Below are 27,933 nucleotides of genomic sequence, written 5' to 3' on the forward strand. Positions count from 1 at the left end.
GCCGTAGGCAATGACAGGAAATGGGCATGCTGGCATTCCAGTAAAACTTTGCAAAAATAGATGGTGGGTCAGACTTGGCCTAAGGGTTACAGTTTGCTGACCCCTGATGGAGAGGGCAGGTCTGGTTGCCGGAGGCCTGGGGCTTCCCTGGTGGCTCAAATGGTCAAGAACCTGCCTGCGATTTAAGTAAACCCAGGTTTGATCCCTGGTCGGGAAGATCTCCTGGAGATCCTGAAGATCTCCTGGAGTATTCCTGGGGCTTCCTTGGTAGAGCAGATACTTGCTAAATCTTAGGCAAAATTCTAAATATCTATTTTATAAGTTTTTAAAAATTTTTATTTTTTTATTTGGATCTTTGTTGCTGTATGAGGGTGAATGGGGGTACTGTCTAGCTGTGGCACATGGGCTTTTCATTGCAGTGGCTTTTCTTGTGGAGTACGGGCTCTAGGGCTGCAACTGAGAAGTTGTGGCTCACAGACTTACTGGCCTTGTGGCACGTGGAATCTTCTAGACCAGGGATTGAGCCCGTGTCCCCTGCGTTGGCAGGCAAATTCCTAACCACTGGACCATCAGGGAAGCCCAAGTGTCTGTATTTTAAACCTGTAAAATTGCATTAAAATATTTACCTCCTAGGAATGCTGTAAGAAATAATGATATAATGCAGGCATAGTATTTGGCACGTGGGAAATGTTTGATGACTAGAAATTGCTATTATTAATGCTAATTAATTCTAAAGAGAGTTGGATGTAATTAACCAGCTGAACAGGGTTGGAAAAGTGTTGGGTAAATGGGTTCAAATTAAATTTGGCTGTGTAACCAGACGTGTGCAGGCAACTCTTTGTGTCTCGGTTTGTCTGAGGCCCCACGAGTTGCTGTTGGGGAGGCTCACACTGCCAGACAGGACTCCCGGAGGAGGGGGTGACAAGAGGGCAGTGTGTGGCCAGCTCTGTGGCCCAGGCGCTGTGCTCACGGACATCTGTGTTCTCTCCGTCTGGGCACGTGGTCTGGCCGTGTTTGCAGCCTCCCTCGATGGCTGTGTCAGCGGGTTCTGTTTGACAAGCTGTGAGAAGGGACAGATGCTGTCTGCAGGCCGGGCCCGTGGATTCCGTGTGCACACAGTCCTGGTTCTTTCTCCATCAACTGGCATCCTGGAGAGGGCGTGGAGCGCCTCCCGGGCCGCAAGGTGGAAGGTGCCTGGTGCCCTGCGTGAGTGAGTGGAGTCTCCCCCTGCTGGCCGTGTGTGACTGCGCCCCGAGTGGGACAGAAGTCACTGTTTTTCAGGATGAGATTGTGGTGTTGCCTACTGCAGTGGTGAACCTGTGCTGACATTCAGAGTCTCCCGTCATCAGGTCTAGGCTGTGTGGATAAAGGCTGAGTATCCAGGGTTGAGAGGTTGGAGAAGTGCTGTTCAGAACTTTCTGTGATAATGGAAATGTTTTACCTGCATCACCTAGTACAGCATCTGTATGTGGCTCTGAGCTCTGGGAATGTGGCTAGTGTGTCCGAGGAACTGAATTTTTAGTTTGATTTTAATTCATGGTCATCTGAATGCATATATTATATATACTGTGCTGAATCGCTTCAGTTGTGTCTGACTTTTCATGACCCTGTAGACTGTAGCCTGGCAGGCTCCTCTGTCCGTGGGTTCTCCAGGCAAGAATACTGGAATGGGTTGCTGTGCTCACCTCCAGGGGATCTTTCTGACCCAGGGATTGAACCCACATCTCTTTTGTTTCCTGCATTGGCAGACAGGTTCTTTATCACTAGTGCCACCTGGGGTGCCCATCTGTATGCTTATTGTTGTTGAGTCAGTTCTGTCCGACTCTGAGACCCCGTGGACTGCAGCATGCCAGGCTTTACTTCCTTCACTATCTCCCAGTGTTTGCTCAAATTCATGGCAAGCCACTCCAGTACTCTTGCCTAGAAAATCCCATGGATGGAGGAGCCTGGTAGGCTGCAGTCCATGGGGTCGCTACGAGTCAGACACGACTGAGTGATTTCACTTTCACTTTTCACTTTCACACATTGGAGAAGGAAATGGCAACCCACTCCAGTGTTCTTGCATTCAGAATCCCAGGGACGGGGGAGCCTGGTGGGCTGCCATCTATGGGATCACACAGAGTCGGCCACGACTGAAGTGACTTAGCAGCAGCAGATGCTTTCTAACCATCTCATCCTCTGCTGCTACCTTCTTTTGCCTTCAATCTTTCCCAGCATCGGAATCTTTTCTAATGAGTTGGCTCTTCGTATCAGGTGGCCAAAGTATTGGAGCTTCAGTAGCAACAGTCCTTCCAATGCGTATTCAGGGTTGATTATGTTGCGTGTATGTTAAACCCAAATTCCTAATATATTTATCCCCCTGCTTTCCCCTTTGATAACTATAAGTTTGTTTTCTGTGTCTGTGAGCATTTTTCTGTTTTGTAAATAAGTTCATTTGTAGCTTTTTTTTTTTCCCAGAGAAAGAATATATATATGGGCTTCCCAGGTTGCTCAGTGGGTAAAGAATCCACCAGCAATGCAGGAGACACAGGAGATGTGGGTACAACTTCTGGGTCTGGAAGATCCCCTGAAGGAGGGCATGGCAACCCGATATTCCAGTATTCTTGCCTGGAGAATTCCATAGACAGAGGAGCCTGGAGGGCTGCAGTCCATAGGATCACAGAGTCAGACATGACTGAAGCAACTGAGCATACGTGTGTGTGTGTGTGTGTGTGTGTATATATGTATTTGGAAAAGAATATGCATATGTATGTATGACTGAATCACTTTGCTTTACACCTGAAACTAGCACAACATTGTAAATCAACTGTGTGTATGTATGCTCCATCCCTCAGTTGTGTCCAGCTCTTTGCGACCCCACGGACTGTAGCCCACCAGGCTCCTCTCTCCACGGAATTTTCCGGGCAAAAATCTAGAGTGTGTTCCCATACCCTCCTCCAGGGGATTTTCCCAACTATACTTCAATTAAAATATATGTATATATCTAAAGCCTAACATTTATTTATTTAAAATAGATTGAATACTCTTTCCTTTATTATTTTTAGTATGCTTCTCTTTTTGGCTGCACTACGCAGCCTGTGGGAATCTTAGTTCCCTGGCCAGGGATAGAACCTGTGCCCACTATGTCAGAAGCCTGGAGTCTTAACTACTGGACCACCAGGGAGGTCCCTGGAGCCTAAAAGTTGAATGCACTTTGTCTCTTGTGGCCAGTGGCTCCCCTGCTGGGAGCTCAGGGTTAGAGGCTGGGGAGTTCTGAGCTGGGCTCTGGTTTGGCGCCAGGCTGTCTGAAGCTTAGTGAGCAACTGAAGGAGACCACTAGGAAGCTGATCTGAGTCCTCAGGGCCTGTGCTCCAGGGCTGGTGCCAGACCGCGGGCGACGACGGCAAAGGGCTGGGGACTGTGGCTGGCTGAGTGCCCTGGTGGGGGAGCAAGCAGAGGAGGAGAGCAGAGTGAGGTGGGGTGAAGCATGTGTATTCCTGTGGATTTCTTGGGGGAGAGAGCCTGCAGTCACTTGAAACGCATCCAAGAGGAAGCCGAGAGGAGTGGAATGACCTCACTGGAATCGCACTGTTTTTCACTGTCAGTGGCTAGAGGACTTTTAAATCATCTGAGAACAACCAGAGCAATTATAGGCTCTACCCCACACTGTACATAGGTTGAGAAAGAACTGACTCCGGATGGTAGATTTGCAGGACAGCGGGAGGGGCAGTCTAGTTGGCTTTCTGCATGGATCCTGTGGTCCTGGCTTAGGTTAATCTAACAGTTGTAATTAAAAAAGCACTTTAAGCTCCTTACAGGAGATGATGCTCCATCTCCAGTAGTTTCAACCTCCAAATCTCCTTTTATTATTTTTCCCCTCCCCCAGCCCCACCGTGGTGGACGTGTTTTCTGTCTTAGGCTCACTTGGATGCAGAATCAGAGACCTGCTGTATTTGAGGGTGTGTTGTAAGGATATATGTGTAATTTAGTGGAATTTAAGAATCAGACCCATGAGGGAGTTTGGCTTCACAGAGATGAGAGTTGTGGTTGTGGGGGTTGCTGTACGGAAATGGCCAAGGTGTGACTCAGAGCCACTCCAGCAGCTGCTGCCTTTCGTTTGCTGTCCGCTGGTTTTCAGTCCTCACCGCGGATTCTGTACTTTCACCCTCAGCCTGTGAGAGGGCCACACAGCTTCCATCAGGCCTTTGGAAACTGTGTCTGTAGACCCACAACCCTGGGATTCCCTGGGAGCTTGTTAGAAATTCAGAATCTCAGGCCCTACCATCTGCATTTTATTAAGAATCCTACACTGTGCATATACATTTTGAGTACAGTTTGAGAAGGACTGGCTACAGAATGATTTATTTTTTCAGTTTCAAGTTCTGTTCTATGTGGTCCAGGCTCTTGATGTTTCTCTATCACACTTGGGACTCTGCCCTGGCATCATGACCCAGGGTACAAAGCACACCCCCAGGCAGCAGGGGCTGTGGGTGGGCATGTGTCCAAAAGGGAATGATTGGCATCAGTACAAAACTGCATTTAAGTTGGAATTCATTCACAATTAAAAAAAAACATCAAGGCTGTCTGCTCATTAGAGCTTCTGATCAGCAGGAATAAATTACCAGTTGATATACTATTAGTAAATATTTAAGAAACACAGTTATATTAGTAACGTGAGCCTTTGTCTAACATAAATGTATAATTCCTTAGATTTTGCAAAGATTAAAAAAAGACTTTCTGCTGTTATCATACCTCTAGGACCAGTGATCTATACCAACTAATGATTAATTGATAGGAAATAAGATTTTTAAAAAGTAATATGCTGACCTGCTTACTCCTGTCTGTCAGGGAATATGTTCCCTCTGAAAACAGAAAGGTACACTGTTTTCCCGTTCAGCTGACAGAGTGGCTTTCATGGCCATTCTTTTCATGTGGGGTTATTAAGATCCACAAAGGGAGGAATCGCTTTGATCTGGAGGGCCCTGCTGCACACAGCACGGGGGGAACGGTGTTATTCTGACCCGAGTACTCACCAACCACACAGCAAGGGGCAGGAGCTGCTGTGGGTTAGTGCAGGGACTGTCAGACTGCAGTCACAGGCGGGCAGCGGCAGCGTCACTTGAGGATGCATTAGAAAATTCTCAGGCCGCATCCCAGAGCTGCTGAACTGGAAGCTCCGGACTGGGCCCAGCAATCAGTGTTTTAGTCCTCTTTCCTGGAGGGTTCTGGGGCTTGATAAAGTTTGAGAACCACTGACTGGGTCATGCAAACTCCTGTACCAAATGCTCACTTCAGTGCATAATGGTTCAGCGACTCAAACAAGTAGACACGTATTTGTTGCTCGTTTAAAGGTGCAGGTGGGAGAACAGGCTGCCAGAGTGGGCTCCTCTGTGCAGGTGTTCAGGGACTCAGGGTGATGAAGGTGCTGCCATCTTTATCATGTGACTTTCAAGGCTGTCTGGAGGTCATCCCAGCCCAAAGAGAAGAGCGTGGAGAGAGGGCAGAGGGACGAGCGCCTGGGCTGGGTCCAGAAGTGGGACACGCTACTTGTGTCCATAGTCCATTGGCTGGAGCTCGGTCACGTGGCCCTGCTGGCCTGCAGGGCAGACTGTGAAACGTAGTCTAGCTTGTGCTGAGGGGAAAGAGGCAAATGTGGATTTTGGTGAGCAGCTCGCAGTATCTTTATGAACATTTCTGAGGTTCTTTCTCTGTATCATTCTGGACTTATTTTATGCCAGCAACTCCTTTGACAGCCTCATCAGAGCTCATGGACTGATTCTCAGAATGTTTTTAAATGCATAAAATAATAAACAGAATACAAAGGAAATCAATTATATAGAAATATAATTGTAAATTGTTAAAAAATTTTCACCTAGAATTGCCAAAGTGGAAAAGGAACAAAGCTGGAAGCATAACCTTCTAGACTTTAGACATTATTACAAAGCTACAGTAACCAAAATAGCATGCTATTAGTACAAGAACAGACACATGAATCGATAGAACAGAATCAGTTCAGTTCAGTTCAGTTGCTCAGTCGTGTCCGACTCTCCGCGACCCCATGAACCACAGCACGCCAGGCCTCCCTGTCCATCACCAACTCCCGGAGTACACTCAAACTCATGTCCACAGAGTCGGTGATGCCATCCAGCCATCTCATTCTCCGTCGTCCCCTTCTCCCGCCCCCCAACCTTTCCCAGCATCAGAGTCTTTTCCAGTGAGTCAACTCATCGCATGAGGTGGCCAAAGTATTTCAGTTTCAGCTTTAGCATCAGTCCCTCCAATGAACAGAATAGAGCACCCCAAAATAAACCTACATACCTCTGTCAATTAATCTTCGACAGAGGAGGCAAGAATATACAATTGAGCAAAGACAATCTCTTCAGCAAGTTGTGCTGGTAAAATTGGACAGCTGCAAGTAAATTAGTGAAGTTAGAGCACTCCCTCACACCATACACAAAAATAAACTCTTAAAGGCTCAAACATAAGGTGTTGCTGCTGTTGTTCAGCCACTCAGTCATGTCCACTCTTTTGCAGCCCCATAAACTGCCAGGCTGCCAGGCTCCTCTGTCTGTGGGATTCTCCAGGCAAGCATACTGGAATGGATTGCCATTTCCTTCTCCAGGGGATCTTCCCAGTCCAGGGATCAAACCTGTGTCTCCTGCTTGGCAGGTGGATTCTTTACCACTGATCTACCTGGGAAACCCAAACATAAGATATGATACCATAAAACTCCTAGAAGAGGTTAGAGGCAAAACACTCTTGGGCATAAATCGTACCAATGTTTCCTTAGGTCAGTCTCCCAAGGGTGTAGAAATAAAAGCAAAGGTAAACAGCGAGAGGGAAACCATAAACAAAATGAAAGGAAAACCTGCGGACTGGGACAAAATATTTGCAAATGATGTGACTAAAGACTTCAAAAAAGACATACAAATGGCCAATGGGCACGTGAAAAGATGCTCAACATCACTAATTATTATGGAAACGCAAATCAAAACTGCAGTGTGGTATCACCTCACAGTGGTCAGAATGGCCATCATCAAAAAGTGTACAAATAACAAATGCTGGAAAGGGTTTGGAAAAAAGGGAACCCTACACTGCTGATAGGAGTGTAAACTGGTGCGGCCACTATGTTGAACAGTACAGAGGTATGTTAAAAACTAAAAGTAGAGTTGCCATATGATCCAGCATTCCCATTCCTGGGCATATATTCAGAAAAGACAAAAGTTCTACTTTGAAAAGATGCATGCACTCCAGTGTTCCTAGCAGCACTAATTGTAATAGCCAGCACATGGAAGCAACCTAAAGGTTCATTGACGGATGAGTGGATAAAGAAGTTGGTACACATATAGAGTAGACTATTGCTCAGCCATAATGAATGAAATATTGCCATTTGAAGCGACGTGGATGGATCTAGAGGTGATCATGCCAAGTGAAGTAAGTCAGAGAAAGACAAATATTATATGATATCACTTCTATGTGGAATCTAAACAATAGTACAAATGAACTTATTTACAGGACAGAAAGAGATTCACAGACACAGGAAACAAATTTACGGTTACCAAAGGGGAAGGGCTGAGAGAGGGATAAACTAGGGTATGGGATTAACAGAGCCACATTACCGTATATAAAACAGATAAACAATAAAGTTTTACTATATAGCACAGGAAACTGTATTCAATACCTTGTAGTAAATTATAATGGACAATAATTGAAAAATAATATAGATATATACATATATCTGTATAACTGAATTGCTTTGTGTACACCAGAAACTAATGCAGATAGTGTAAATCAATTATGCTTCAATAAAAAGAATTTTTGACAGAGCAATAAATGTACTTCTTTATTAATGCAGTCCACTGGGTTGCAAAGAGTTGGACATGACTCATGACTACACTGAACTGAACTGATTAATGCATTAAATGACAAGATCTAGTGGCACGTTTATCAGCTACTATGATTGTGAAGTAACAATAATGAATATAAATGGTACTTCTAGATATCTGCAGCCCCTGTAATTCAGTATTCACATATCTGTGATTTCTTTTGGTGGCAGAGGTTTTGGCCATAGGGAGATTTCTTAATCCTGGTAAGCCTCAGTTTGCTTGTCTCAGTGGGTATACTAGGCTTAGCATCTAAATGGTGCTTAGTAAATTATTGCCCTTAATACCTTCTCCTTTTTTTATCAGTCTGTACAAACAGCCTGGTTAAGTCTGAGTGTTTAGCACATGAGGAAAATAGCTAGCCATGTGAAATCTAACAGAAAGAGTGTGCATCTGGGGTTTTGTTTGCAGGCAGTGGGACCCGAGTCTGACTTACACTGAAAGAGTATATATGTATATGATGTGTTCATTTGTGTCTGACTCTTTGTGACCCTATGGACTGTAGCCCGTCAGGCTCCTCTGTCCTTGGAATTTCCCAGGCAAGGATAAGGGAGTACAGTGTCTTCTTCTACTGGAAGAGAATTTAATACAAATATATGGTAGAACTCACAATTAAGACTGAAAGATTAGAACAGCCAGAATTAGGAGCTTCAGAAGGTTGTTGGTGTGGCCGCTGGACAGGTGAATTCCTTCTGCTGTTTTCAGTCTTTCCTTCCCTCCATTCACTACTCAGTGTCCAGACAGTGGGACTGCAGTGGACTGACTCTCAGCCACCCAGGAACTGTGCCAGGTTATTAGGAGAGGAGATGCCAGGTGGTCTGTGGAGCTCCTGGGCTTAGCTGCATATCAGGACTGCAAGTCTGAGAGGGTGCCGACTCAAAGGGTGCTGATAACATGGGGTGGCCTATAGATGGAAGCAGCCTAAATGTCTGTTGATAGGAATGGATAAAAAATGTGTGTACACACACACAATGGAATATTACTCAACTATAAATAAGAATGAAATAATGCCATTTGCAGCCACATGGATGGACCTAGGGATTATCATACTAAGTAAGTCAGAAAGACAAATATCATATGATATAACTTATTTGTGGAATCTAAAAAAAATGGTACAAATGAATTTATTTACAAAACAGAACTAGACTCACAGACATAGAAAATAAACTTACTGTTGCCAAAGGGAAAAGGAGCGGAGGGATAAATGAGTAGTTTGGGATGAACAGATACACACTACTGTAAATAAAACAGGTGATCTACAAGGGCCTGTTGTAAAGTGCAGGGAGCTATACTCAAATGCTTTGCAATAACCTATATGGGAAAGGAATCTGATAAAGAATATATATGTGGGCATGTGCGTGCTAAGTCGCTTCAGTTGTGTCCGACTCTTTGCGACCCCATGGGCTGTAGCCCACCAGCCTCCTCTGTCCATGGAATTCTCCAGGCAAGAAGCCTGGAGTGGGTTGCAATGCCCTCCTTCAGGGTATCTTCCCGACCCAGGGATTGAACCTGTGTCTCATATGTCTCCTGCATTAGCAGTCTGGTTCTTTATCTTTACCACTAGCGCCACCTGGGAAGCCTTATATATATGTGTGTATGTATACATAATTATTTCTCCACTGAGCTCCAGTAGCATACTGGGCACCTACCGACCTGGGGAATTCCTCATTCAGTATCCTATCATTTTGCCCTTTGTTACCGTTCACGGGGTTCTCAAGGCAAGTATACTGAAGTGGTTTGCCATTCCCTTCTCCAGGGGACCACATTCGGCTGTGGTCCATGTGATTAGATCAGCTAGTTTCCTGTGATTATGATTTCAGTTTGTCTGCCCTCTGGTGCCCCCTAGTAATACCTACCGTCTTATTTCGGTTTCTCTTACCTTGGTCGTGGAAAATCTCTTCACAGCCGCTCCAGCAAAGTGCAGCTGCTGTACCTTACCTTGGACGAGGGGTATCTCCTCAAGGCCCCCCCTCCTGACCTTGAACGCGGAGTAGCTCCTCTCGGCCCTCCTGCGCCCGCGCAGCCACCGCCTGTTGGACGTGGGGTAGCTCCTCTCGGCCGCCGGCCCTGGCCTCAGGCGTGGGGTAGCTCCTCACGGCCGCACCTCTTTACGTGGCTCGTTGCGCCGGGGCCGGCGTCTCTCGCGTCGCGTGATCACTGACCTAGAGCCAGACATCTTGGAATGTGAAGTCAAGTGGGTCTTAGAAAGCATCACTACGAACAAAGCTAGTGGTGGTGATGGAATTCCAGTTGAGCTATTTCAAGTCTTGAAAGATGATGCTGTGAAAGTGCTGCACTCAATATGCCAGCAGATTTGGAAAACTCAGCAGTGGCCACAGGACTGGAAGAGGTCAGTCTTCATTCCAATCCCAAAGAAAGGCAATGCCAAAGAATGCTCAAACTACCGCACAATTGCACTCATCTCACACGCTAGTAAAGTCATGCTCAAAATTCTCCAAGCCAGGCTTCAGCAGTATGTAAACTGTGAACTCCCAGATGTTCAAGCAGGTTTTAGAAAAGGCAGAGGCACCAGAGATCAAATTGCCAACATCCGCTGGATCATGGAGAAAGCAAGAGAGTTTCAGAAAAACATCTATTTCTGCTTCATTGACTATGCCAAAGCCTTTGACTGTGTGGATCACAATAAACTGTGGAACATTCTGAAAGAGATGGGAATCCCAGACCACCTGACCTGCCTCTTGAGAAACCTGTATGCAGGTCAGGAAGCAACAGTTAGAACCGGTCATGGAACAACAGACTGGTTCCAAATAGGAAAAGGAGTACGGCAAGGTTGTATATTGTCACCTTGCTTATTTAACTTATATGCAGAGTACATCATGAGGAACGCTGGGCTGGAAGAAGCACAAGCTGGAATCAAGATTGCTGGGAGAAATATCAATAACCTCAGATATGCAGATGACACTACCCTTATGGCAGAAAGTGAAGAGGAACTCAAAAGCCTCTTGATGAAAGTGAAAGAGGAGAGTGAAAAGGTTGGCTTGAAGCTCAACATTCAGAAAACAAAGATCATGGCATCTGGTCCCATCACTTCATGGGAAATAGATGGAAAAACAGTGGAAACAGTGTCAGACTTTGTTTTTTTGGGCTCCAAAATCACTGCAGATGCTGATTGCAGCCATGAAATTAAAAGACGCTTGCTCCTTGGAAGGAAAGTTATGACCAACCTTGATAGTATATTAAAAAGCAGAGACATTACTTTGCCGACCAAGGTCCGTCTAGTCAAGGCAATGGTTTTTCCCGTGGTCATGTATGGATGTGAGAGTTGGACTGTGAAGAAAGCTGATCGCCGAAGAATCGATGCTTTTGAACTGTGGTGTTGGAGAAGACTCTTGAGAGTCCCTTATACTGCAAGGAGATCCAACCAGTCCATTCTAAAGGAGATCAATCCTGGATGTTCATTGGAGGGACTGATGCTAAAGCTGAAACTCCAATACTTTGGCCACCTCATGAGACGAGTTGACTCACTGGAAAAGACTCTGATGCTGGGAAAGGTTGGGGGCGGGAGGAGAAGGGGACGACGGAGAATGAGATGGCTGGATGGCATCACCGACTCTGTGGACATGAGTTTGAGTGAACTCCGGGAGTTGGTGATGGACAGGGAGGCCTGGCGTGCTGTGATTCATGGGGTCGCGGAGAGTCGGACACGACTGAGCGACTGAACTGACTGAACTGAACTGATGTATACATAATAAAGTTGGAGAAGGAAATGGCAGCCCATTCCAGTGTTCCTGCCTGGAGAATCCTATGGACAGAGGAGCCTGGCAGGCTACTGTCCATGGGGTCATAAGAGTCAGACATGACTTAGCAGCTAAACCACCATATATAATAAAATTATGGAATCACTGTGCTGTGCACCGGAAACAGACACATTTTAAATCAACTATGCTTCAATAAAGAAAATAATTTAAAAAATTTAAAAACAGAGTGGCCTAAAAATGACAGAAGTCCATTACTAAGAGACAGCCAAGTGCCTGTCACCTGCTGGTTGAAGGGCATGTTCAGTTCAGTTGCTCAGTTGTGTCCGACTCTTTACGACCCCATGGCCTACAGCACGCCAGGCCTCCCTGTCCATCACCATCTCCCAGAGTTTACTGAAACTCATGTCAATTGAGTCGGTGATGCCATCCAACCATCTCATCCTCTGTCGTTCCCTTCTCCTCCTGCCTTCAGTCTTTCCTAGCATCAGGGTCTTTTCAAATGAGTCAGCTCTTCGCATCAGGTGGCCAAAGTATTGGAGCTTCAGCTTCAGCGCCAGTCCTTGAAGGACACGTGGGCAAGATCAAATGACTGGAGGGAGAAGTGGACTTTATACTGATGCCATCAAAGCCTGTTAACACCTGTGAGAGCTTATAGCACCACCTGCTGTTTCAAAAGAAAATTTCCTTTTGTTAAAAGTCATGACTTAGGGACTTCCTGTTGGCACAGTGGATAAGAGTCTGCCAGCCAACGCAGGGGACACGGGTTTGATCCCTGGCCCTGGAAGATTCCACGTGCTGTGGAGCAGCTTCGTCCATGCCCCGAAACTACTGAACTTGCGTGATGCAGCTGCTGACGGCCGGGCGCCTGGAGTCTGTGCTCACAGCAGGAGAAGCCAGCACAGTGAGAAGCCCCCACTCCCTGCAACTAGAGAAAGACTGCAAAGCGCGCAAGACCCAGCTCTGCCCAAAAGAAAGGAAATAAATAAATGAAAATTTTTTTAAAGTCATGGCGTATTTTTTGATAGTGTTTAGAGGGAGCACACACAGTAATCCCCAATGCTCTGCTTTGCTTTAGGGAAGTAAAGAATCTGCCTGCTCAGTGATGACTCCGGGCTATTTGTGGTGTTTGTGGTCATAGTTCTGAGCTGCTGGCAGGTGAATTGGCACCTCAGGACCCAGGAAGTGGGACTGTAGTAATAAAGGGGGTGATCATGCACTGAGGCTCACGTGGACTTTAAACACTGACTGACCCCATGAGAGGCGAGTATTGCATGCATTCGGCAGAAAAAGAATCTGAGGCTCTGAGAAGTAGCGATCTCTGTGCTGCGAGATTGTACACCTTGAAGTGGGAGAGCTGGGGTTCCTGCCCAGATAGTTCTGACTCTCAGGACAGTGAGCGCCTGGGATGCGCTGGAGCGAAGAGCTCTCCTGGTGAGCAGGGAGGTTGGTGCTTCTGTGTGTCTGTCAGCGAGGCACACCTGCAGTGTGACTCCTTTTCCTTTTCGTATTGGATTAATAACACACCTTAATCTTTAAGAATATCTTTTCTTACACAAGCAGTATACCTAATGATCATAGGCGACCTTATGTTTTGCAGTATACCAGGCACTAAGTACATTTATTTATTCTTCTTAACAACTCTATGAATTAAGTAGTGTTTTTAATCTCCATTTTACAGATGAGGATGTGGCTAAGCAACTCTTCAAGATCACACAGCTAGGAAGTGACAGAGGCTGTCATGAGCCCAGATAGCCTGGCTGCTGTCTGTGTCCTGCCCTGTAGTGCTTGTAAAGAGTTATTTTAAAATAGTGCACGTGTATTTGGATATGAGATAAATCACAGAGGCTTATGTGATGGTGCTCAGAGCTTCACAAATGTGAAGGTGGAATGAAAAGTGAAGAAGTTTAGAAAAGACTGATTTAAACAGTTTCTAATTTTTATATAAGCAATGAGTGACCATCATCTTGGGCATACTTGGCAAAGTTCCTCTAGAGTAGATACAGGGGTGTGGATTTGCTGGGTTACTATTCTCCAGAATGACTACTAATTTTTTTTTGATCATTTTAAGTGAGTTTTATGTAGTTTTATTTTTAGAATTTGTAAGGCCTTTGAGGCCTTCTATTGGTAATAATAGAAAAGAAAGTGAAGTCGCTTAGTCTTGTCTGACTCTTTGCAACCCCATGGACCGTAGCCTACGAGGCTCCTTCATCCATGGGATTTTCCAGGCAAGAATACTGGAGTGGGTTGCCATTCCCTTCTCCAGGGGATCTTCCCCACCCAGGAATTGAACCCGGGTTTCCCACATTGTAGGCAGATGCTTTACCGTCTGAGTCACCAAGGAAGTCTATTGGTAATAATAGAAGTTTAAGTAAAATTAGGTTACTGATTACGCCTAACAGCATGAGAGAAAGAGAATCTGCATTCTTACCCAAGAAGTAGGCCGGGGTCACTCCACCAGGACAGGAGCTAGTGAGTTGTCAGACGCTGTTCATTCCATCCGTGCGCCCATTTCTGGAAATCGGGGCCACCTAGTGGTGACTGCACCCCTCAGCCGTCCTCAGAGTGCGTACATGGAGGGGACCGTCCAGGAACCTGTGTACTTAGACAGCAGCCTGGCTCAGCCAGCGACCCGGCTCCCTCCTCTCCGTTCTTTTCGCGGCGCCTGCTGTGCAGCCTGGTGGTGCGTGGGACCCTGGGCACCTCCTGGGCCCAGTGGGGGCTGTGGAGGCACCCCCTCCGCCCGCACACAGAGGAGGGGGGCATCAGGCCCCAGTGTTTGCTGTGAGAAGCGCGTGCCCAAACTTCGTTTCCTCCTGATTGGTTTCTGGTGACCTCCGAGCTCCTTTTGCATGTCACCTGGACTTCTGTCCTTTCCCGTGTCACCTTGACCTGGTGTGCAGGACCCCGCCCCCCGTCAGTGGCTCCGTGGCTCCCTGCACGTGGCTCTGCAGTGTCCACGGGGCCTCTCCCCACTGCTCTCCCTGAAATCCATGCTCTCTTCTCTATGCCTTCACCGAAGCCTAAGTGTCTGTATGTCTTCTAAAATTCAGAAGACCCACAAGCTCCAACGAGCCCTCCTTGGAGCCTTGGACGCCTCTTCTGCTCTCACGTCCCACCAGACTTCTGAGTGTGGCTGTGCTCTGACCCCGGCAGGTCATGCTGGTGCTGCATAAACACGCCATCTAGCTGGCCGCTGAGCCCTCTGTTGCTCCTGTGCCTGGAGCATAGATCCTATCCGCTCTGCACATGCCGCTCGCCCCACTGAGCTCAGCCTCATCCATTTATCCTCGTGTGGGATCTGCTGGCCCCATGTGCCCTCTGCTGCCACCTGTCACCCATCCCAGTCTGCGTGCGAACTTTGCGGCCGGCTTCTGCTCTGCTGCAAAGCATCGGCCGTGTCAGGACAGGCATCATTTTATGGAATTCTGTGGTGTTTTCCAAAACCAGGTGCACATTCCCAGATGCACAACGGAGATTGTTTCCTTGTCCAGTGAGTTGTCCTTATACTTACCTTACTTAAAAGAGAAGGGAAATTAACCTTTTGTTCAGCGCCTGCTGTTTGCCAGATGCTGTGCTTAGAATTTTAACATCCGTTGAAATTGACATGAAAGTCGTACAGTCGCGTCCAACTCTTGGCGACTCCATTGACTATACAGTCCATGGCCAGAACACTGGAGTGGGGAGCCTTTCCCTTCTCCAGGGGATCTTCCCAACCCAGGTATCGAACCCGGGTCTCCCACATTGCAGGTGGATTCTTTACCAGCTGAGCCATCAGGGAAGCCCTTTAACATCTGTTACCTTCTAAAAAACCCTGTGAAAAAGCAGAAACAGACTCAGACTAGAGAACAAATGTATGGATACCAAGGGGGAAAGGAGGGAGGGGATGATTGGGAGATTGAGATGGATACATACAGGCTGTTGATACTGCGTGTAAAATAGATAATGGGAACAGAGTATATAGCACAGGGAACTCTACTCAGTGTTCTGTGGTGACCTAAAGGGAAGGAAATTAAAAAAAGAGGGGATAAATATATATACATAGGGCTGATTCAGTTTGTTGTACAGCAGAAAATAACATTATGAAGTAACTATCAGTTCAGTTCAGTTCAGTCGCTCAGTCGTGTCCGACTCTTTGCAACCCCATGAATCACAGCACGCCAGGCCTCCCTGTCCATCACCAACTCTCGGAGTACACTCAAACTCATGTCCATTGAGTCGGTGATGCCATCCAGCCATCTCATTCTCTGTCGTCCCCGTCTCCTCCCACCCCCAATTCCTCCCAGCTTGAAGCTCAACATTCAGAAAACAAAGATCATGGCATCTGGTCCCATCACTTCATGGGAAATAGATGGAAAAACAGTGGAAACAGTGTCAGACTTTATTTTTTTGGGCTCCAAAATCACTGCAGATGCTGATTGCAGCCAGGAAATTAAAAGACGCTTACTCCTTGGAAGGAAAGTTATGACCAACCTAGATAGCATATTAAAAAGCAGAGACATTACTTTGCCAACCAAGGTCCGTCTAGTCAAGGCTATGGTTTTTCCCGTGGTCATGTATAGATGTGAGAGTTGGACTGTGAAGAAAGCTGATCGCCGAAGAATTGATGCTTTTGAACTGTGGTGTTGGAGAAGACTCTTGAGAGTCCCTTGGACTGCAAGGAGATCCAACCAGTCCATTCTAAAGGAGATCAGTTCTGGGTGTTCATTGGAAGGACTGACGCCAAAGCTGAAGCAACTATACACTTCAATAAAAATTAATTAGAATAAATAATAAAATTCTATGCATGTAGTAAAATAAAGGGTTAAAAAAAAAAACCTTTGAGGAGAATGTTATCCATTTGTTAGACTAGAAAAGTTAGGTCATTAATATTTAATGAATGTGTAGCTATAATGAGCAGCATTTGGACCCCGGCCCATCTGACCTCCAAGGCCACACTACACCATCCTCCGTCCGGTTAGTTTTAGGTCTTCACTTTAGGGTGTTGCTTGGTGCTGCCTTGCATTCCTGGCCTTCCTTCCTGAAGGGAGGCAGAGGCCCTTTCTCGGGGTACGCCTGGGTCCTGACCACCCCATCATCACGGAGCTCCCTCCTTCACACTTAGTCTGACTGTGTACACAGAAGTAAAGCAGTGTGTCTGCCTGCTCTTATTTTAAAAACTGGCATTTCTGGGTTAAAAACAGTTCTCTCTTTTTTTTTAAAAAAAAGTATGGAAGTGTAGTCGATTTATAATGTGTTACTCTCTGCTGCACAGCAAAGTGACTCAGTTGTGCATACATCTATTCTTGTTCATTTTCTTTTCCATGATGGTTTCATAGGATATTGAGTATAGTTCCTGCGCTTTATACGGTAGGACTCTGTTGTTTATTAAAAGCGTCTCTCACGGTAGAATAACTCTGGACCCGGAACCGGGTCTCGCCCCGCGTCGGGCTCCCTGTGCGTGGGCAGAGGGTCCCCGGGGCTGGTGGCTTTGGCGCTCGCTACACCGCGAGCCGCAGGGAACAGCGCAGCTGACCGGCACCAACCTGCGTGTGTCTGCTTGTGTCTCCTGCCCAGGGATTCCGATCCAGCCCCCGGCACCTCCGCAGACGCGCCGCCGCGGCCGCCCGGCTGGAGGACGCGAAGCCTGTCGCCGAGGCCCCGGCGCAGAGCGAGCAGGACGGAGCGGCGAGGCGGCGGCGGCTCCGCAGGGGCGCGCGCGTCCCGCCCGAGTTCTACCAGAGCGTGCAGGGCGCCGCCGCCCGCAGACCGGTGAGTGGGGGACCGTCTCTCCAAGGGTATTAGATGCGACGTCGCCTGGAGCGGCCCTTCTCAGTCCTCAGAAATGGTCAGGTCGACCGAAGTGTTCAGTGAGCCTCTGATCATCCTGGCAGGTGGCACTGAGCTCAGCTGTGTCAGTGTGGAGTGTGGTTTCCCAGGAAGTCCTGGTCGCTGGCGGGAGGGGAGACTGAAAACTGGAGAATCCTGACCCTGAGCCCAGAGTCCACAGCCCAGATGGGGCCACAGGGTCCCCCCCACCACCACCACCAAGGCCTGGTCGTGGTGAGATCTGGGCCAGGGACCAGGGGCCTCTACAAAGTGGCATCGGAGTTGGGAGGCCAGAGTGGAGGGCTGACCCCTCCTCTGCAGCTCCTGTTGGGGCAATGCTGGGGCGCTGCATCCTCTGGGGTGGCCTTTCTGTTGCTCCCACGGGGCCATACTCTCCTTTTCTAGGGAGTACCCTGGGTCTCTGTCAGCCAGACTGGACAGTTAGCTGGGAAGTCACCTGGACAGTCAGCTGGACAGTTAGCTGGGAAGTCACCTGGACAGTGACTTGGGAAGCATGGGGGCACCTGGAAGCCGGTCTCCCCTCTCACCTCCTGAGCTCGCTGTTCCATGTGCTCTGATCTTCTCTCTCGGTTAGGGCTCTCACCCAGGGACGTGTTGCTAGGCTTGTAACAGTTAAGAATTTGGGGCTTAGAAGCTGACATTTTAAAAACTTGTAGAGAGTATTTCATGACTGCAGTAACTTTGCATTGCTTCAGCGCTGAGACAAGTTTTCCTGTGGGTCACTTCTGTGTCGTGGGGGCCCATGGTCATTGTGACTCTGGTCACCTGAGGGGAGCCAGCAAGATCTGACATGATGATATGTCCCTGTGATTTGTGAAAACAGCCCTGCTGTTCATTCACTGGGGTGACTGTGTAGCAAATGTATGTGGGGTTTGCTCCCAGGCCAGCGACAGTGGCAAGAAGCTGAATTCCTTTACAGAAAAGGTCCGGTCTAACCACCTGTAAGATAAGCACATATTTAGAGTGTCTTCCTTTCATGCTTGAATAAAGAAAAGGCTGAGCAGAATTTGGTGTCTACATGGAGCAAAATGAAATAGAAGGAAATTTATCCATTTAACAAAAACAAGGGATACACATACATATATTAACAGCTAACATTACTGATGGCTTATTTGTGGCCCAGGCATTGTTCTATGTGACTCACTTAACAAGCCTCTGAGGTGGAGGCTTTTCTGGATGATGAAATAGAGCCCTGGAGAGGGTCATAACTTGCCTGAGTTCACCCCGGAGCTGGGGCAGGGCCAGGGTTTGGGTCTGGCCGCAGGCTCAGGAGCCCCAGCACCTCTCTGCAAGCTGCCGCCCTCCCGCTTCCTGGGCCTCCTGGCCCCGTTGGTGGACAGATGTGCGCGCAAGTAAGCAGGCGGGCCCGCGTTAGCAAAGTGCTGCTGTGGACCGTGCATTGGCACGAGGGAATGTTGTGCAGAACCGGACGTCGCGCAGAGAAGCAGACGCCTGAGATGTCCTGAGAGAGGAGTCGAGCAGGTGGGAAGCGGAGGGCAGCGTCTCTGATGAGGGAGGCAGACACAGAAGCCCAGATGCCCGATGGTGCGGCAAGCTCGGGGCAGCTCAGTGGTGCTGGTAGATGAGACTAGGGTCTGGCTGGGTGTTAGGGAGCATCTTATGCTAAACAGTAGGGCTTATCTTCTGTGATGTGGCCCTGTTGAAGGTAGGGCTCTCCTGCTTGGTTTTCCTGCTCTGAATCTAGCTAATTCTGTCTTCCGATTTTCCCACGTGGATGGAGAAGTAAGTCGGCATCACCATGCCTTTATTCTCCCCTGAGCCCTGTGCCCAACTGCTGCAGGCGGTCAGACGTGGTCCCCATGCCTGGTGAGTCTGTCCTGGATCACCTCGCCTTGTTCTCTGTTTGCCTGGTGACTTCCAGTCCACCTTGACCACTGACTTGTCATCAGGCAACCTGCTCAGGAAAGTCTTTTCTGATCTTCCCATCAGAGTGAGGTGTGTTCTGTCCTGATCTTTGGCCCTTTGCATAGATGTTCAGCAGAGCATTTACTTAGGTGAGAAAGACAGGCTCTATAGTGAGACAGACGCATGTTTGCCTTCCCCTCCGTGGACCTGGCAGGAAGCAGTTTTCACGCTAAGAGCTTCATGTCAGGACTGCCCTGAAGTGTGAGTAGGGCTGCGATGGTCCAGCCAGCTTCCTGTGGAACCTGTCTACTGCTTACCCACCACTCCTGGCCTTCAGGGGTGGCAGCAGGCAGTCATCTTGCTGGGTCCCGGTGGGAAGGCTGGTTTCCAGGAGTCATGGCTGAGGGCTGCAGTCCGCCACAGCCCGCTGAGTCAGGAAGAGGGCAGGGGGTGGGTGCGCTGCTTTTCCATGACCCGACCCAGCAGGATGCCAGAGGGCAGGGGGCGTGAGTGATGTGGATCTCGGAGCTCAGCGCCTGAGGGCAGGGCAGGGCAGGGATGAGCAGTGTGGGGGACAGACAGGTACCCTGGAGGGTAAAGAACACACGTGATCATCTTTACCCAGCTGTCCAACTCCTGGAGACCCAGCTTTCTTATTGTGGAGTCATCGTTGCAATGGTGGCCTCCCTGACGGCTGAGGATGAACTGACGTGTGGGGGTGATGGCCTGCTTGGCATCAATACGCAGAACGTAGTGATACCTTCATTGTCTTTCCTCCCAGACCTTGTCTTCCCTGGGGGCCGAATCGTCTGATCTGGAGTGTTTCCTGGTAAACGGCATCCGATGCATTTTACTGAATAAGTGGATGAGTGATGTGCACACATGAGACAGCATACGCCCTACAGGATCTAGACGACAGAGAGGGTTTTCTTTTCATCTCCCAAATGGGGAGGTCAGGGAGCAACCACTTCAAGAGAAGGGACTGAGTTGGGCTTAAGGACACGTAGCAATTGGACAGGCAGCAGAAGTCAGGTCTGGGATGGTGCTGTGACCCGTCTGGCTGGATGTGGGGATATATGAGAAATGTACAGGATAAAGCTGGAAAGAGAGGGGGCCATGATACCACTGCATTTACACTGCACCTTCTGTGCGTCATGGAGGCCCTGGAGGAAGTGAGCCGTCATCAGGAACTGGACCGGAGCAGGGTAGGCCTGAGGGCCACAGGGCAGGGCCCTGTCGGCAGCGCTCCCAGGGGTCTGGCGCCTGGTGTTTGGGACCTGAACGTGGGCTTCGCTGGTCGCTCTGTGCCGCCATCTGGTGGAGACTTCCGGTGGGAATGCTGCGGGTGGCCTTTGCCCTCTTCAGCAGGATTCCTTGGGAGGGAGTGGGGTTGGAGGGCAGGAAGGGGCGTGGGGGCTGTCCTGTTGTGAGCAAGCTAGGAGGACGGGGCAGGCACTTTTTCTGCGCAGGTGAAGCTCATCTTCTCCATTCGTGTGCGTCTCCTCAGGGTCGTTCTGGAGACTGGAGGTTGTCAGAGCTGATAGCACAGCCTTGCTGACATTTCTTTGCATGCTGTACCGGGACGTGAGCGCCAGCCTCCAGTCCCCCTCTGGGCGGGGTTGGATCCAACCTGTATGCCGCTGGGCGCCACCTCTTCTCCACGAGCCCTGAGCCTGCCTCTTCTGCAGCTGGCACAGTGGGGCTGGCCACGGGGCAGTGGTTCAGGACTCAGTGTTACTGCGGTGCCCTGAGAGCAGCTCTGATGGGGGCCTGGAGGTGGAATAAAGTACATCAGCTGTGCTGACTCGGGATTGTGTGAATGACTTTATGGGAAGCACTGCAGGCCTTTCTGGCGGCAGTCTGAGTGAGCAACAGGCCCACGAGTCTGCAGGACTGATGCTGGATGTCACTGTGAGGAGGTGACTCAGAAAATGTGACAGTGCACTTTCAGCCAGGAAGCACCTGAGCCGTGGGCACTGCATTATATTTCAGCGTCTTAGTGGCTCTGACCTGTTTACTTGTTCTGTGTGTAGCTTTTATACTCCAATGTGGCTCTGAGAATTTGTAATAGAGCTAACTAATATAGATGAAGTTAATAATACATGTGATTTTTTTTCCCGCTCTTTTGGGGAAATGAGATGATTCTAAGAGTCAGTAACCCAAACATCTATCCTGATTTTCTCTCTTGGGTCTTCGGACTTATCCTGTACAGGAAGACACGTCGCTGGAACATTTAGGAATTTTTACCACCTTGAAGCAGAAAATTCTGAAAGAGATGGGAATACCAGACCACCTCACCTGCCTCTTGAGAAACCTGTATGCAGGTCAGGAAGCAACAGTTAGAACTGGACATGGAACAACAGACTTTTCCAAATAGGAAAAGGAGTACATCAAGGTTGTATATTGTCACCCTGCTTATTTAACTTACATGCAGAGTACATCATGAGGAATGCTGGGCTGGAAGAAGCATAAGCTGGAATCAAGATTGCCGGGAGAAATATCAATAACCTCAGATATGCAGATGACACCACCCTTATGGCAGAAAGTGAAGAGGAACTCAAAAGCCTCTTGATGAAAGTGAAAGAGGAGAGTGAAACAGTTGGCTTGAAGCTCAACATTCAGAAAACAAAGATCATGGCATCTGGTCCCATCACTTCATGGGAAATAGATGGAAAAACAGTGGAAACAGTGTCAGACTTTATTTTTTGGGGCCCCAAAATCACTGCAGATGCTGATTGCAGCCATGAAATTAAAAGATGCTTACTCCTTGGAAGGAAAGTTATGACCAACCTAGATAGCATATTAAAAAGCAGAGACATTACTTTGCCAACCAAGGTTTGTCTAGTCAAGGCTATGGTTTTTCCCGTGGTCATATATGGATGTGAGAGTTGGACTGTGAAGAAAGCTGATCGCTGAAGAATTGATGCTTTTGAACTGTGGTGTTGGAGAAGACTCTTGAGAGTCCCTTGTACTGCAAGGAGATCCAACCAGTCCATCCTAAAGGAGACCACTCCTGGGTGTTCATTGGAAGGACTGATGCTAAAGCTGAAACTCTAATACTTTGGCCACCTCATGCAAAGACTTGACTCACTGGAAAAGACTCTGATGCTGGGGAGGGATTGGGGGCAGGAGGAGAAGGGGACGACAGAGAATGAGATGGCTGGATGGCATCACCGACTCTGTGGACATGTGTTTGAGTGTACTCCAGGAGTTGGTGATGGACAGGGAGGCCTGGCGTGCTGTGATTCATGGGGTCGCAGAGAGTCGGTCACGACTGAACGACTGAACTGAACTGAAGCAGAAAAGATAACTAGATCCAGATCTCCCTTGCTTCTCTAGTATTTTGACTTTGCAGAGCCTTTTGGGGTTTGACTCCTAGAGCTGAAACATCCCCATCCCACCGTCCCTGGGGTGGGTGCCGCGTCACTGCACACTCGCTCCCTCCCGCCCCGGGAGCACGTGGCTCTGTGCCTCCCTGCTCTCTGCCTTTTGCCTTCCCAGTTGTTCTCTGGCATAGGTGCTCACTTTCCAGAGGAGGAAGCTTGTCATGGTCACTCCGCTGGGGGATGACAGATCGATGACATAAGCCCAGGAGCTCCTACCAGAGTGTGTGCAATAGAGAGGTTCAGACAATCCCATTTCTAGGGCTACAAGTTTATCCTCGTGTGTATCGCAGTTTCATCACGTTAAGTCTCGGCTTTCCTCCATGTGCAGATGTTTTTAGTGTTTGCATCCATCAGTGCCCATTTCTAAATGGCGCTGAGCCGCACAGAGAAGCCCTGAACCTCTTTCTGGCCACGCTTCTCGCCAAGCCTGGCCTCCTGGGGCAGAGGGCTGGGGAGGCAGCAGGAGTGCTTCTGCCCTCACATGAGCCTCTTAACGTAGAACACACAGCGGGGATCAGAACTTGAGAGCACCCACAGAAACCAGGCGCCCTGACTCTGACCCTGTTATGCTTTACGGATCCCAGTTCTGTGCATGATTCAACGTCATCGCGCGCACTTCCTTGACTCAGAGCCTCTGACTCTTTTTTAGTGGCAGTGAAGGACTCTGAGTAAAAACTACCAGCGCCTCCAGGCACCGGCCAAGTGGTCACCCACTCCCCCTGCTGGCAAAACCAAGGCTTCTGTCCTTCACTCTGGGGCCCCTGCCCTGAGTAACTGGATCATCAAGTTTGGTACTTTTAAAAAAAGTTTACTGAAGTATCGTTGATGCAGTGTTGTGTTAATTTCAGCTGTACAGTAAGGTGATTCATATGTACTTGATTCATAGGTACAGTTCAGTTCAGTTCAGTCGCTCAGTCGTGTCCGACTCTCCGCAACCCCATGAATCACAGCACGCCAGGCCTCCTTGTCCATCACCAACTCACGGAGTTCACTCAAACTCATGTCCACAGAGTCGGTGATGCCATCCAGCCATCTCACTCTCTGTCGTCCCCTTCTGTTCCCGCACCCAGTCCTCCCCAGCATCAGAGTCTTTTCCAGTGAGTCAACTCATCGCATGAGGTGGCCAAAGTATTGGAGTTTCAGCTTTAGCATCAGTCCTTCCAATGAACACCCAGGACTAATCTCCTTTACAATGCATTGGTTGGATCTCCTTGCAGTCCAAGGGACTCAAAACAGTCTTCTCCAGCACCACAGTTCAAAAGCATCAATTCTTCAGCGATCAGCTTTCTTCACAGTCCAACTCTCACATCCATACATGACCACGGGAAAAACCATAGCCTTGACTAGATGGACCTTTGTTGGCAAAGTAATGTCTCTGCTTTCTAATATGCTATCTAGGTTGGTCATAACTTTCCTTCCAAGGAGTAAGCATCTTTTAATTTCATGGCTGCAGTCAGCATCCGCAGTGATTTTGGAGCCCCCGAAAATAAATTCTGACACTGTTTCCACTGTTTCCCCATCTATTTCCCATGAAGTGATGGGACCAGATGCCATGATCTTTGTTTTCTGAATGTTGAGCTTCAAGCCAACTGTTTCACTCTCCTCTTTCACTTTCATCAAGAGGCTTTTGAGTTCCTCTTCACTTTCTGCCATAAGGGTGGTGTCATCTGCATATCTGAGGTTATTGATATTTCTCCCGGCAATCTTGATTCCAGCTTATGCTTCTTCCAGCCCAGTGTTCCTCATGATGTACTCTGCATATAAGTTAAATAAGCAGGGTGACAATATACAACCTTGATGTACTCCTTTTCCTATTTCGAACCAGTCTGGTGTTCCATGTCCAGTTCTGACTGTTGCTTCCTAACCTGCATACAGGTTTCTCAAGAGGCAGGTCAGGTGGTCTGGCATTCCCATCTCTTTCAGAATTTTCCACAGTTTATTGTGATCCAACAGTCAAAGGCTTTGGCATAGTCAATGAAGCAGAAATAGATGTTTTTCTGGAACTCTCTTGCTTTCTCCATGATCCAGCGGATGTTGGCAATTTGATCTCTGGTTTCGCTGTCTTTCCTAAAACCTGCTTGAACATCTGGGAGTTCACGGTTCACATACTGCTGAAGCCTGGCTTGGAGAATTTTGAGCATGACTTTACTAGTGTGTGAGATGAGTGCAATTGTGTGGTAGTTTGAGCATTCTTTGGCATTGCCTTTCTTTGGGATTGGAATGAAGACTGACCTTTTCCAGTCCTGTGGCCACTGCTGAGTTTTCCAAATTTGCTGGCATATTGAGTGCAGCACTTTCACAGCATCATCTTTCAAGATTTGAAATAGCTCAACTGGAATTCCATCACCTCCACTAGCTTTGTTCGTAGTGATGCTTTCTAAGGCCCACTTGACTTCACATTCCAAGATGTCTGGCTGTGTATGTTCTGGCATACAGACTCTTGGAGGGCACAAACAAAACCTTGTGCGCACCAGGACCCAGGACAAAGGAGCAGTAACCAACAGGAGACTGACCCAGACTTGCCTGTGAGCTCACAGGAGTCTCCGGCAGAGGCATGGTTTGGAGGTGGCCTGCTGCAGGGTCAGGGCAATGAGTACAGCAGTGCATAAACAGGACCTTTGAAGCAGGTCACCAGTATTTTAATTCAGTTCAGTTCAGTCACTCAGTCGTGTCCGACTCTTTGCATCGACTGCTGCATGCCAGGCCTGCCTATCCATCACCAACTCCCGGAGTTCACTCAAACTCATGTCCATTGAGTCGGTGATGCCATCCAACCATCTCATCCTCTGCCGTCCCCTTCTCCCCCTGCCTTCAATCATTCGCAGCATCAGGGTCTTTTCCAATGAGTCTGTTCTTCACATCAGGTGGCCAAAGTATTGGAGTTTCAGCTTCAGCATCAGTCCTTCCAATGAATATTCAGGACTGATTTCCTCTAGGATGGACTGGTTGGATCTCCTTGCAGTCCAAGGGACTCTAAAGAGTCTTCTCCAGCACCACAGTTCAAAAGCATCAATTCTTCCAGGCTCAGATTTCTTTATAATCCAACTCTCACATCCATACATGACCACTGGAAAAACCATAGCTTTGACTAGATGGACCTTTGTTGCTAAAGTAATGTCTCTGCTTTTTAATATGCTGTCTAGGTTTGTCATAGATTTTCTTCCAAGGAGTAAGTGTCTTTTAATTTCATGGCTGCAATCACCATCTGCAGTAATTTTGGAGTCCCCCAAAATAAAGTCTTTCACTGTTTCCATTGTTTCCCCATCTATTTGCCATGAAATGTTGAGACCGGATGCCATGATCTTAGTTTTCTGAATGTTGAGCTTCAAGCCAACTTTTTCACTCTCCTCTTTCACTTTCATCAAGAGGCTGTTTAGTTCTTCTTTTCTTTCTGCCATAAAGGTGGTGTCATCTGCATATCTGAGGTTATTGATATTTCTCCCAGCAATCTTGATTCCAGCTTGTGCTTCATCCAGACCGGCATTTCTCATGATGTACTCTGCATATAAGCTAAAGAAGCAGGGTGACAATATACAACCTTGACGTACTCCTTTCCCGATTTGTTGTTCCATGTACATTCTAACTGTTCTTGACTTGCATACAGATTTCTCAGGAGGCAGGTCAGACGGTTTGCTATTCCCATCCCTTAAATAATTTTCCACAGTTTGTTGTGATCCACACTGGCAGAGGCTTTGGCATAGTCAATAAAGCAGAAGTAGATGTTTTTCTGAAACTCTCTTGTTTTTTCAGTGATCGAGTGGATGTTGGCAATTTGATCTCTGGTTCTTCTGCCTTTTCTAAGTTCAGCTTGAACATCTGGGAGGTCACGGTTCGTGTACTGTTGAAGCCTGGCTTTGAAAATTTTGAGCATTACTTTGCTAGCATGTGAGATGAGTGCAATTGTGCACTAGTTTGAACATTCTTTGGCATTGCCTGTCTTTGGGATTGGAATGAAAACTGACCTTTCCAGTCCTGTGGCAACTGCTGAGTTTTCCAAATTTGCTGGCATATTGAGTGCAGTATTTTCACAGCATCATCTTTTGGGATTTGAAATAGCTCAACTGGAATTCCATCACCTCCACTAGCTTTGTTCATAGTGATGCTTCCTAAGGCCCACTTGACTTTGTATTCCAGGATGTCTGGCTCTAGGTGAGTGATCATACCATCGTAATTATCTGGGTTGTGAAGATCTTTTTTGCATAGTTCTTCTTGCCACCTCTTCTTAATATCGTCTGCTTCTGTTAGGTTCATACCATTTCTGTCCTTCATTGAGCCCATCTTTGCATGAAATGTTCGCTTGGAATCTCTAATTTTCTTGAAGAGATCTCTAGTCTTTCCCATTCTACTGCTTTCCTGTATTTCTTTGCTTTGATCACTGAGGAAGGCTTTCTTACCTCTCCTTGCTATTCTTTGGAACTCTGCATTCAGATGGGTAGATCTTTCCTTTCCTCCTTTGCCTTTCACTTTTCTTTGCTCAGCTGTTTGTAAGGCCTCCTCAGACAACCATTTTGTCTTTGCATTTCTTTTTATTGGGGATGGTCTTGATCTCTACCTCCTATACAATGTCAGGAACCTCTATCCATAGTACTTCGGGCACTCTGATGTAATCCCTTGATCTATTTTGTCACTTTCACTGTGTAATCGTAAGGGATTTGATTTAGGTCATACCTGAATGGTCTAGTGATTTTCCCTACTTTCTTCAATTTAAGTCTGAATTTGACAATAAGGAGTTCACGATCTGAGTCTTAGCTTATTTTGCTGACTGTATAGAGCTTCTCCATTTTTGGCTGCAAAAAAATATAATCAATCTGAATTCAGTGTTGACTATCTGGTGATGTCCATGTGTAGACATGTTGTGTTGGAAGAAGGTGTTTGCTGTGACCAGTGTGTTCTCTTGGCAAAACTCTATTAGCCTTTGCCCTGCTTCATTTGTACTCCAACTCCTAACTTGTCTGTTATTCCATGTATTTCTTGACTTCCTACGTTTACATTCCAGCCCCCTGTGATGAAAAGGACATCTTTTTTGGGTGTTAGTTCTAGCAGATCTTGTAGGTCTTCATCAGTTTAGTTCAGTCGCTCAGTCGTGTCTGACTCTCCGCGACCCCATGAATCACAGCCTGCCAGGCCTCCTTGTCCATCACCAACTCCCGGAGTTCACTCAGACTCGTGTCCACAGAGTCGGTGATGCCATCCAGCCATCTCATTCTCTGTCGTCCCCTACTCCTCCCACCCCCAACCCTTCCCAGCATCAGAGTCTTTTCCAGTGAGTCAACT

The 27,933-nt window shown here is 47.8% G+C and overlaps 1 protein-coding gene across 13 annotated transcripts in view; it reads left to right on the plus strand.

Annotated features, from left to right (window-relative positions):
• The window catches only part of DST (dystonin), a 542,031-nt gene that overhangs the window by 41,988 nt on the left and 472,110 nt on the right, over positions 1 to 27,933 (plus strand). For all 13 annotated transcript variants that reach the window (XM_088831326.1, XM_088831327.1, XM_088831322.1 and 10 more), the window contains exon 3: positions 17,135 to 17,329. In XM_088831326.1, coding sequence (XP_088687452.1) covers positions 17,135 to 17,329 — 195 coding nt within the window. The remainder of the gene's footprint in view (positions 1 to 17,134; positions 17,330 to 27,933) is intronic.

The sequence above is a fragment of the Moschus berezovskii genome, chromosome 23, assembly GCF_049115385.1.
Source record: "Moschus berezovskii isolate FMDL1 chromosome 23, NW_MosBer_1.0, whole genome shotgun sequence".
NCBI lineage: Eukaryota > Metazoa > Chordata > Mammalia > Artiodactyla > Moschidae > Moschus > Moschus berezovskii.